Below are 13,321 nucleotides of genomic sequence, written 5' to 3' on the forward strand. Positions count from 1 at the left end.
CACTTAATGTTTACAACTCATTGTGTAACAGGAAAGTAATTTATAATCCATTTTCCACATGGAGCAGGGAAACCCCAATGCTTTGTAATTAGACCTTCTGAGCACCTCACACAACAGTCCAACTAATAATGGTTAGTACCTTCCAGACATAATACAATGTGTGTGGCAAATGCCTATGTCAGTGATCCCTCTGCACTCAAACCCACAATGGTGTGCACCTTTTCTCACTGCCAGTATCACAAGTGGTGCAACTAGGTGACTACATGGTGTTGCAAAGAAGTGTAGCTATCCTACATGGTACTTCTACAATAATTAAACAACAGTCAAAGTTAGAGACAAAAGCAATTCATTCATAACTTAAAAAAACAAGCAATCCTTAAACAACCACACAGCTCTGTTAGAAATGGAATGCAGTTAGGAGTAGCATACACATGTATGCAACAGTCAAAGGTCACTTTTACATGTGTTAAAAACATAGGGCTCATTTCTAATGTGGTAAAGTTTGGAAACTGTAATAAAAACCTTTATATCTATTAAAGTATATGGAGATTTTTTTGCTACAATAAATAAATAGTAAAAAAAAGGGGGGTGCGCTAGGGGTGTTTAAGCCACTCTCTAGAGGTAGCCTCCTCACAAGGTAACCAGTAGTGATATGTAAAATTGTGTGTGAGGGGGCGCTAAGAAAGCTAAAACACAGAGACAATACAGTACTATTGACAGGGATGTAGAATACTGTCCCTTTAAAAATAAATATGCAACAAGGATATTGCAGAAGGCACTATAAAACCTTAAAATATTGTGATGCTGGAATTGTAAAATGGTAAATAATCCTTGTTTCATATTTATTTTTAAAGGGACAGCATTCTGCATCCCTATTGTTTCTGTGTTTTAGCTTTCTTAGCGCCCCCTCACACACAATTTTACAGATTTTTATGTTACCACCAGTTTCCAAAGTTTACAACCTCTACTAGGCCATAGCTTGCAATAGTAAAAAATAAAATACATTATAATGCTGATTTTTTTTATTTGAATGTCCCATTAAAATATTTCTTTTGTATTAAAGATTTTTTGCAATGCACTTTGTAATATTTGATATATGTCATGCTTAAATTAGACATTTTCACTTAAACATTTAAGAAAATAACCACACTGAAAGTTTTTAATATAAACTTTTCCTCAAAATAAAATATTTGCAGATACATAAACTACCAACTCAGCCAGTATGCCCAATAAAAACCTAGTATCCAGTACACAGCTGTTACCCTCTTACAATGTGATGTAATTGAAAAAAAAAATTCAGCCTCTATATAAGCACAGTACATTGGCAGAATAGAATGTTCGTTATAATATCCTTTCCTATGGAATTAATAAAAATGTAGATAATAAAACTGTTAAATATTTAGCATCAAACAAAATCAAAATATTTTTAAAACCTACAATTTTAAAAATATATGTATATATTATTTTTTATACATATTTCACTTATGCATACAGTTATCATAAAAAAGAGATGCACTATAGGGGCATAGATTATGTATTCCATTTTAAGAAAGTGTAGGTCTAAGGTGGGAAAAGTCAAAGCTGCTAACAAATTATTTATAACAGTAATGCAATAAATATACCTTTCCCTCTTATAGATGTTTTTTTATTATTAATAATAATAATAATAATAATAATAATATCTGCAGTCATATTGTGCTTAAAGTTCCTTATGAAAAGTAGTAACATCTGCTGCATCTATATATAGAAGATGCAACAAAACTTTATCCATACTCCTTGACAAACATAGGGCATTAGTGCTTTGCTCCAGATGTGCTCTTTAAACTTTTTTCCTGTTCTGTAAGGGTCAAACACAGTTCCTTCTTGGTTAACCCATTGTTAGTCAAAATCTGCAGCTTATTGCAAGGCACTCCATGTATGGGATCCAGCTGAAGGGAATTTTTTTTATTGGAGGCTAACTCATCTCAAATTTCAGAAAGGGTTGGAATAGAACGCATGCCAAAGTTTTCCCTATTTAAGTGCAGTGCAGGGGAATCTCTGTGGCTAGGTTCTGTGAAAGGGCCCATTGCTGAAGGGACAGGAACACAATTGATGGTGCTATTTTTTCCCATTTACTTGCACTTAGAGTCTCATGTCTAACATAGACATGATGAGCTTTGTGCAAATTTTCCTTCTCTGCATCTTTGCAGTGATTTCCCCATCCATAGTATTGGCTCAACAGCAGAACGGTGAGTAACTCTCACAGTTTAACATTTTAATTTTTTTTCAAACTTTACTGTTATTGATCTGATTTACCAAAAATAGCAAATGCACCCCATCACATTTCTGCAATTTACTCAGAATTGCTAACTACTTTTTTTAAGCAAGTTATTTAAAAATACTCTTGTTATATTTATTTTGGTAATATATATCAATAGTGTATATATTTAATTAGCTATATTACTAAATACATGTTAATATTTTATATAAGGTTTTACTGGTAGTGTTAGCTTTAATTATAGCATCTTAAAAAAATTCTACAGTTTTGTTGGGGATTTGTCAGACCACTGACATTTCCTTACAATAAAGTAGCATTATAGAATATAACAGATGCTACTAATGTAACACATTATTCAGACAAAAACATGGGAGGATGAATTTTAACATTCTGTGCAAAAGTCCTTTTTTCTATATACTGAAACCAGTGTACTGTATTATCAGGTTGTCAGGCACGAATATTACAAAAAAAACATTTATAAATATTACATGTATTGCACTGACATGTTCAGACATTAATATTATGAGAAACTTTTGAGAATACATTTGAGTCACCCACTTACATACAGATGTTTAGATAGTGAATTGTTTAGATGGAAAGTGGCTGTACTGACTTGATTCATAGCAACAAGTAACTATATACACAGGCTGAATGACATGACGACAAAGAGTGAGGCATAGAGTGAATGGGAGGTTAAGATGCATGGTGTATATTACAATTCAGTTATATTAAATCAATTCATATTAAATGTATTCACATACTTTGTTCAGTGACTTTGATTATTACTATTATGCTATATCAAGTAATTAGTTTGTAATTAGTTTATAATCTAACTGAAATATTTATTTTTTAATTTGTTATTTGTATTTTTAATTGTTGAACCATATAGTTATGCAATTTTGGTACACAGTATCCATTTGATGGTCACCTTGTTAATAGTGATACAGATGACTTTTACCTGTTGCAGAATTTAAGTACAGTACCTAATAAAGGAGCAGCATAACTTATGTACAGACGTTTCAAAAATCCTAGGCATCTTCTTTATAACAATTGCTTAGGACAAATACCCATCTTTTTAAAATGCAAAATCTATGACTTTCAACATATTTATATTGTAGCCCAGACCATATAATAACTCTCTACAAGTTTGCTTGATTGTTTTTAAACTCTAGATGATACAGTTTAACATTTTAATCTCTCTAAATCTTAAACATTTTAATCTCCTGAACTTAGTCACTGTGTTTTAAACTTTTTTAATTGGTCCTAAATTGAAACTTTCATATTCTACACTGTACATTTTAAACAAAGAGCATTGGATCTTTTCATATATCAAGTTTTTTATTTAAGACACATTGGTGTTTGCAAACCTTTCACCAATAATATTGTATTAGTGCATTAGAGAGTATATTCTACTACAGTCAATTTCCTAAAAACATTGAATCTAGTTATAGTCTTCTCTACATGTGTTGTGATTTGCAGCACGTTCTAGGATGCAGAAGGTTGGGCACTAAAACAAAGGTTGAAAGTTATATATTGTTGTGGTAATGAAGCAGTTATATATCTATCAATCACAATATTTGCACAGCATCTACACGTTTAGCAGGAATGATTGGCTATTGAAATTATCAAAATGTGGTCAACATAAACTGACATTTCTAGAATTAAATAGAATAAAGTTGTATTTCTACCCTATGGATATATATACATATATACTATCAGCATGATGAGCAGCAAGTAAAAATGTTTTATTGTCCAGGTGCAGTTATAATGTAGTTTATGTGGTAGGGTCAATATTAATGGATATGCAATGTTTATAATTCCTGACATAAGTACAGAAAAGAATGAATATTCATTATCATTGGATCTTTTTTTTGGTGGCACACATTACACTGGAATGTAATCTACACAAAATTATACCATCAAAATAAAGATTAGGTGCTCCACAAGATTATATTCAATTTGTGAAGCTTATTACAGAATTTAGCTATTACAATCCCCACATGATAATTAAGGAACAATCTGCTAATTACATTTCATCTGAAAAAGAATCTTCCATTTTGTGTTTCCAATAATGACTTCATTCTATCACAATTATAAAATGTAATGGGTGTAATAGCTACTCAATGTATAAAAAATATTTTATCAAAAGTGAAAAAAATAATAATTCATTAAAGGGACATGGAACCCAAATTATGTATTTCATGATTCAGACAGAGAATGCAATTTAAAAAATGTTTCCAATTTACCTCTATTATGAAAAATGTGTTGTTCTTGTGTTATTCTTGGTTGAAGATATATTTAGATAGGTAGCGTGCACAGGTCGGCAGCACTACATGACAGGAAATAGTGCTGCCATCTAGTGCTCTTACCAATGTATAACATTATTGCAAAACTGCTGAATATAGTGTGCTACAGACATGTGCACACTCCTGAACTTACCTTCCAGCTTTTCAACTAAATAAAACAAGTAAACAAAGACAATTTGCTAATAGAAGTAAATTGGAGAGTTTGTTTAAAATTGTATGTTCTATCTGAATCATGAAAGAACATTTTGGGGTTTTAAGTCCCTTTTAAAAACTGCAACTTCAAAATCCATTTCAATGATGCAAAAATATTAAAGGGACAGTCAAGTCCAAAAAAAACTTTCATGATCCAAATAGAGCATGACATTTTAAACAACTTTCAAATGTACTTCTATCACCAATTTTGCTTTGTTCTCTTGATATTCTTAGTTGAAAGCTAAACCTAGGAGGTTCATATGCTAATTTCTTAGACCTTAAAGGCCGCCTCTAATCTAAGTGCATTTTGACAGTTTTTCACCACTAGAGGGCATTAGTTCATGTATTTCATATAGATAACATTGAGCTCATGCACATGAATTTACCGAGGAGTGAGCACTGATTGGCTAAAATGCAAGTCTGTCAAGAGAACTGAAATAAGGGGGCAGTCTGCAGAGGCTTAGATACAAGGTAATTACAGATGATGTAAAAGGTATATTATTATAAATGTGTTGGTTATGCAAAACTAGGGAATGGGTAATTAAGGGATTATCTATCTTTTTAAAACAACAACAATTCTGGTGTTGACTGTCCATTTAAAGAACCAGATGAAAGAACTACAGCTGCTCTGAACTTATCCATGGGAAGCATCTTGTTTCTCTATTAAACATAACTCCCTGTTGTCACAAGTGATTGTGCTGCCATTCAAACTGATTGTAATCAAACTGCACAGTGCACCTTTTATAGACATATAGTTTTACTGATGATATGTTAAAAGACAGATGTGTCATAAGTAACACTAAAGATTTCCATGTGGTCATCAATACAGGCTGTGAATTCTCTTCCTATGTTGTAACAGCTGGGAGAAGTCTGACTGTGTAAAGTAAAACATTCTCTCTGTAGTCTACAGAAACTGGCAAAGTACAATATATGATCTCATGAAGATTAATATGGCTGTATGTTAACTCTAGGCAATGCCATTAGGGGTTTGGATTCTTGGACCTTAAACAACAGATGAATAATATAAAACACATGTACTGTAAAACATATTCATTTTCCTTTGTGTGTTACAAGACAAAACCATGGACAAGGTCATTTAGTGTGTTCCTGGCAAATCAGTTCCAATTTTATTAGAAACAAAATCTGCTGATTTAAAAAAAAAAAAAAATTTAAGAAAAAAAACTTGGCAAAAATTAAATTGTATATATGACGACTTGGGGCAACACTACCATCTAGTGGTTAAAAAGGAACATGCACTTAAAACTAGACTACAGAGGAACATGTACTAAACTATCATGAAATGTCTTTCATGTAGCCGTTAGATAGTCTCTTATTTTAATATATGGTATAGAAAATATTAAATATTTTATTATAATTTCAGTTTGTGTTCTATATGTTTCCAATAATATTTTCAGAAAACTGTTATATATGTAAGTATTTTGTGATGAATTTCTTTATTAAAGGAACAGGAAACCTCAAAATTTTCTTTCATGGTTTGGATAGAACATACAATTTTAAACAACTTTCCAGTTTACTTCTATTATCAAATTTGCTTCATTATCTTGCTATCCTTTGCTGAAGGAACAGCATTGCACTACTGGCAGCTAGCTGAACACATCTAGTTAGCCAATCACAAGAGACAAATGTGTGCAGGCACCAATCAGCAACTAGCTTTCAATAGTGTAGGATATGTGTGTATTCTTTTTCAACAAGAGATACCAAGAAAACGAAGCACATTTGAAAATTAAAGTGAATGTAAAAGTATCTTAAAATGGCATGCTCTATCGGAATCATGCAAGTTTAATTTTGACTTTCCTATCCCTTTAACAGGGTTACTTGAAGTATTAGGTAGCTGTTAAATAATAGCTATCTGTGCCATAATTAATATGACTATGTTTAAATATTATTTATATATTTAAACTCATGTAAAAAGTTGTATAATGCATTTGGATGAGCAGTTAAAAAGGAAAATCTTTTTTTAAAGAACTGTTAATCTAAGAATTTAGATGTTAAAAATGACTCCATTTAGATTAAAAGAAAACAAAGTTGTGTGCAACTTAACTGAAAAAAAAATCTTATACAGAGATAAATATATGTTACAAGCTATAAGATCCTTAAAAAAAAACTGGTTAAACTTACTGTCTCTCTGTCTACCCATATAATGTAACAAACGACAAACACATTTTATATGTGTCCCTTATTGCTTTGATTTAAATATATGTGTGACTAAAGTACAACATTTAAAGGGACAGTCTAGTCCAAAACAAACTTTCATTATTCAGATAGGGCATGTAATTATAAACAATTTTCCAGTTTACTTCTATCACCAATTTTGCTTTGTTCTCTTGGTATTCTTAGTTGAAAGCTAAATCTAGGAGGTTTATATGCTAATTTCTAAGACCTTAAAGGCCGCCTCTTAGCTCAGGGCATTTTGACAGTTTTTCACTACTAGAGGGTGTTAGTTCATGTGTTTCATATAGATAACACTGTGCTCGTGCATGTGGAGTTCCAAGGAGCTAGTATTGATTGGCTAAAATCAAACGAAGTCAAACAAAATAAAATAAGGGGCAGTTTGATGAGGCTTAGATACAAGGTAATCACAGAGGTAAAAAGTGTATTAATATAACACTGTTGGTTATGCAGAACTAGGGAATGGGTAATAAAGGGATTATCTAGCTTTTAAAGCAATAAATATTCTGGTGTAGACTGTCCCTTTAACTAATATGACATTTTTATCCATTACAATTTTCCAAGTATAATTTGACCTTAGAAGTGTCTTAAAAAAACATAATCTTGCAGTGCTTAGGAAGGCAGTAATTACATTTTGTAGGCAATATGTTGTCCGGTTACATACTTTACTTGTATAGAAGCTGAATATCAGCAAAATTGTGACTTACAATAAATATCTTAAGTTCATCAAATTGTGTTTTCTTTTTTAATTGCCAGTCATTATGCAACTCAATGAAATCTTGTCCTTAAAAGCACAGTCTACACTAAAATTGTTATTGTTTAAAAAGATAGATAATGTCTTTGCTACCCATTCCCCAGTTTTGCACAACCAACATTGATATATTAATACACTTTATAACATTTAATCCTCTAAATTTCTGCATGTTTCAGAGCCATTACAGACAGCCTCTTATCACATGCCTTTTTATTTGCTTTTCACAACAGGAGACTGCTAGTTCATATGTGCCGTATAGATAACATTGTGTCCACGTCCGAGGAGTTATTTAAGAGTTAGCACATCACAGTATGCAAGTCAATAGATAATAAATAAAAAGTAATGTGATCTGGGTCTTTTAGAAGATGCTTAGATACAAGGTAATCACAAAGGTAAAAATTATATTAATATAACTGTGTTGGTTATGCAAAACTGGGGAATGGGTAATAAAGGGATTATTTATCTTTTAAATCAATAACAATTCTATTGTAGACTGTCCCATTAAATGCGAGTAATAGAAAAGAGACACAAAGAAGTAAATAATTTTGTATATTCTTACCTTCTTGTTTTACTCAATTTGATTTAAAGGGACCTAAAAACACATTTTGTTTCACGATTCAGATAGAGAGTATAATTTTTTAAAAAAATTTTACTTATATTATCAAATGCTTTTTTGTTATCAAATTAACTTAAAGGGACAGTCTAGTCCAAAATACACTTTCATAATTCAGATAGAGAATCTCATTTTAAACAATTTTCCAATTTACTTTTATCACCAATTTTGCTTTGTTCTCTTGGTATTCTTAGTTGAAAGCTAACCTATGAGGTTCATATGCTAATGTATAAGTCATTGAAGGCCGCCTTTTCTCTCAGGCCATTTTGACAGTTTTTCACCACTAGAGGGTGTTAGTTCATGTGTGTCATATAGATAACACTGTGCTCACGCATGTGGCGTTCAGGTGAGCAAGCTCTGATTGGCTAAAATGCAAGTCTGTCAAAAGAACTGAAATAAGGGGGCAGTTTGCAGAGGCTTAGATACAAGGTAATTACAGAGGTAAAAAGTGCATTCATATAACTGTGTTGGTTGTACAAAACTAGGGAATGGGTAATAAAGGGATTATCTATCTTTTTAAACAATAAAAATTCTGGTGTAGACTGTCCCTTTAATTCTCATGGTACCCATTGATGAAAACAGGTAGGTAGGCTCAGGAGTATTCACATGAATGCAACATTTCTGCATGAATTATTTTAACAGTTTTACATTGTGAAAACACTGCTGCCATCTAGTGCTCAAAAATATTCTTATTGATGCCATTACAATTCTAAAATAATCCAAGTAGGTCACACGCAAGCTTTATTGAGAGTATGCTCAAGGGGCCAAGTTTCACCAAAGGATACCAAGATAATGAGGCAATAATATAATAACGGTAAACTGGAAGGTTTTTTTTTTTTTTTTTAAAGGGTTCCGGATACCTGATTCACAAAAGTTTATTATTCTCCTTGGACAGTTTCACTAAAAAAGCTGCATTTTTTTCTCCTCTGTTGCACATTAGCAAGTCATCCCACACATTTGTATCTCTTGAAAAGGGGCAGCATCATTTATAAGAACAACTTCCTTAATAACATTTTGATGGACTTATACTTTAGAATAGGATATGCCATGAAGCAATGTATTTTCCACTTACTTGATGTTTGTCTTTTATTAGTCCACATGAAAACCAGACAAGAGTGTGTTTGCTCTGCAAAACGGAAAATGTAATATTGAGTGTAGAATTTGGCTGTAAGAAAAGCCCGATCACTATATCAGGACTTATGTCAGATAATGGATTTGTCCCCGTTTGGTCACTTTGAGTGTTGCAAGTCATGCAACATTCTGGTACTTTAGATAAAGTAGATGATTTCTCTGTAAGGTAGCAGGAAAGGAGAATGTGTAATGAAAAGCCACAGTAAACGTACCCCTGGCGGTTAGCACTTTGCTCTAAGCAGAGCCATTCTGTTTTCACTCTTGGATAAGGGAGAAAGAGGGTGTAGCTAGTTGGCTCTAAACTCTTCATACGCACCAATATGGGATTTGCCTTGGGTTTCAGAATACAAAATTAAAGAAAATAAATGTATCAAAACTTTTTATTTTATTCTGATGCCAAATTGCTTCATTAATTCCAAATGGGATCAGGTTTGACAAAATTGAATGCAAACCTAAGTTAAAGAGACAGTCTACACCATATTTTTTATTGTTTTAAAAGATAGATAATCCCTTTATTACCCATTTCCCAGTTTTGCATAACTAACACAGTTATAATAATATACTTTTAACCTCTGTGATTATCTTGTATCTAAGCCTGTGCAAACTGCCCCTTTTTTCAGTTCTTTTGACAGACTTGCAGTCTAGCCAATCAGTGCCTGCTCCCAGATTACTTCACGTGCACGAGCACAGTGTTATCTATATGAAATATGTGAACTAACACCCTCTAGTGGTGAAAAACTGTTAAAATGCAATCTGAAAGAGGTGGCCTTCAAGGTCTAAGTAATTAGCATATGAACCTCCTAGGTTATGCTTTCAACTAAGAATACCAATAGAACAAAGCAAAATTGGTGATAAAAGAAAATTGGAAAATTGTTTAAAATTACATGCTCTATCTGAATCATGAAAGTTTATTTTGGCCTAGACTGTCCCTTTAAAAAGTTCCACTAAACTAAAGGTTGTCAGTAGGCGCCTACATTTGTTTGTGGGAAGCAAATTCAGTTCTGACAAAATGAGATCCTCTGTTGTTGCTGGGGAAGAGGCACTGTTAAGATTAAAGAAGTCTAGCTTCATAATGAAGCAACAAGTTTTAGTTGTCAAACTTCTTTAACCATATTATATGTCTGTATGTTTATATATAAACTGTTGCAGCCACGTTCAATTAAACAGAACAATATCTCTGTCTATTAGGTACATTCTCCTGCAGAGACATTTATTTGTACTTTGCCCTGGTTTGAATGATTTAAGAGATGAGCAGATGTTATTTGTACCTTGTTATACCTCCCCTGGCTAGCACACATTCTGCATGTTGTAATCAGCATATAATCTGTTTTAACAATCATTGCTCAGACAAAAATATTGGATTTCGTTTTCAACCTCCTAGCTGTGTAGGAAGCAGAGCCTGTTTAATGTCAGCGTGACAATGGAAAACATGAGATAGCTCACGCAGCAGACATTTGTTAACTATAATTTGGAGAATTGACTTTGGACTTGAAATTTTCTGGCAATGTTTACTGAAAGTGGATTCCTTACAGATTAGCTAAGAAACCACTTCCATTTTCCACAATTTATTCCCTTGAACATTGTTTGCATGAGAAGTAAATCAGAAAGAAAAGGTTCTGATTCCATCAGCCCGTCTAGAGCTTAAATGGAGTTATTTGTTCTGACCATATGACTGGTGGACATGGGAAAAAGTTAAACTCTGATTAAAGTGGTTGTGATTGTTTTTCTTGTATAGTAAAAAGGGAAAATTCATGGAAAATATGCTGATGTGTTAATATATTTAAATGACTGAAGCTTATTTTATATAAGTTCAGTAGGTTTTATGACTTGGTTATAAACTATGTCTCAAGAAAGTAAAGATTAATTATACATGTCTGCAGAAAGATGGGTTAAACATAATTTTAGATCAAACAGTTACATTTGCACAATGGTCCAAAAATGTGAGAGCTCTGTCACACTTTCCCTCCTTCCCTTATTTACAGTATGTCCCAATTTTTTCACAATGGGCCTAATGAGCCAAAGCACTCTGGTCTGGTGAGATTATCTAAAAAGTCAATACCATGAGGTCTCTCAAAGAATTTTAAGAAGTCAATTTTTAGCTTGAGAGCTGTATGGATGTGAAGGACAGATGCATTGCAATATAATGCTCAAAAAAATCCCCCAAAGTTTTTACAAGATTTCTCTCCATGCCAGCAAGATTTTCATCATTAGACCCAATGAAACCTGGTATCACCCAAGGCTTACCCAGAAATGACCATCCCCACCAAGAAGTTACCTGCAGATAGTCCAGCGGCAGCCTTTCAACCCCCCAGAACAGCTTGACTCTGATCCTATGATATTTGGCCTGCCCCCAGACCACTTGTCTACATTTCCTGGCCCCCGCATCTCTTATTTCTCATCATATTAAATGGCTTCTGGGCCTCATCATATATAGGCTCATAGAACTTTTCATAAAAGCACTTGACAACAAGAGTTCACAATAACAATAACATCATACAAATACTCCAGTATTTTCCCTATCTTTAATTGACTTTCCACTGCAGTAGATGCACAAATCCATCACTGATACACAGATAGGTAAACATGGTTAATAACATATATTTGTTCCAGGCCAAACGTATTCCACCCTCTATATCACACATATGCCAGGCTAATGGAAATCGGCATAGAAATTTAATGTATTACACTCTGAAATAGATCTTGTCATAAAGTAACATGAGATTTTGAGTTAACATTTTTACTATGTTTTGGTCCAAACCATTTATCTGTATCTCTTTAAAAGCTTTTGTCACTAAGTATCAACTCAAAGTTGCCTATAAATACAATATTTGTAAATCAACAGTCAAAAGGGCTAAGTTTTCTTTTAACATCCAGAATCTTAGGCTGAAACCTAAGCAGCACCATTGATTTCATAAACATTGTAATTATATTAAACGGCTGGAATTATATCTCATACCCTTCAATAAATAAGACGGTAAGACTAAGTGCCTTAACAAGCATTAAATTATTCTGGTAAAAAAATAAAATTTACTTTACTAAATTTAAGACATGGAAAAAGCTTAACAATGTAATTGCTTCATATAAACAAATCGAATCATACTTAGGAACTTGGCTGCTTTGAATATATGGGAAATGTAAACCATCTGACATAACAATGGTGAAGTGCTCTACAGTCATTTAATTACTCATCCAAAGTATATTGGCCCTGCTTCATAAATGTGGCCATGTCCGTTGCTTTCGAAGATAATTAAACATTTATTTCCATTGTGTGTCATTAAATCTAATGGGTTTAAACAGGTGATGAACAATAGGTGGTACTGAGGTACCCATGTATTAAATGGTATGCGGACAGCTTCTCAACTTGAGAAGCTGTCTGCACACCTTTGCTGCATACATATGCATCATTACACACTGATTGGAGTGTATAATACCCGCCCCTTCACTTGCGTGACTGTCAATCACCGACAACGAGCGAGCAAGCTCTCGGTTATTTCTCTTCTCCACCTCAGAGGTGGCGAAGAGTGTAAGAAGCAGAACTGCCTCCCCAAGAACCTTTAGTTTATAAATTATTCAGTTTATACTATTTTTCACTAAAGAAGGAAAAAGTGAGTGAAAGGGGGCCTAGAATAATACAAAAACTGCATAAACTTAAGAGACCTGAGAATTTGCTTTAGTCTTAGTAACTGTAGGTGAAGATGCATCTCAGTAAACAAGGAAAATACTTAGCATTTCTTTTTTAGGATATCATACATGTCAAAATGAGTTCATTGATAACCTTAGACAATAATCAACATGTAGGTGGTGTTTGATCAACATTATAATTGTTACAGCATTTTATTTTTCAGTTTATCAAAGTGAATACATTTTTGGTTCTCTCA

The 13,321-nt window shown here is 33.0% G+C and overlaps 1 protein-coding gene across 1 annotated transcript in view; it reads left to right on the forward strand.

The window, feature by feature from the left end:
* Window positions 1-2,022: 2,022 nt before the first annotated feature.
* Window positions 2,023-13,321, forward strand: part of COL3A1 (collagen type III alpha 1 chain) — an 88,427-nt gene continuing 77,128 nt past the window's right edge. The window contains exon 1 of the mRNA XM_053698599.1: window positions 2,023-2,228. Within this exon, the coding sequence (XP_053554574.1) occupies window positions 2,132-2,228 (97 nt within the window). The 5' untranslated portion in view covers window positions 2,023-2,131. The remainder of the gene's footprint in view (window positions 2,229-13,321) is intronic.

This window comes from Bombina bombina, chromosome 1 (genome assembly GCF_027579735.1).
Source record: "Bombina bombina isolate aBomBom1 chromosome 1, aBomBom1.pri, whole genome shotgun sequence".
NCBI classification, from domain to species: domain Eukaryota; kingdom Metazoa; phylum Chordata; class Amphibia; order Anura; family Bombinatoridae; genus Bombina; species Bombina bombina.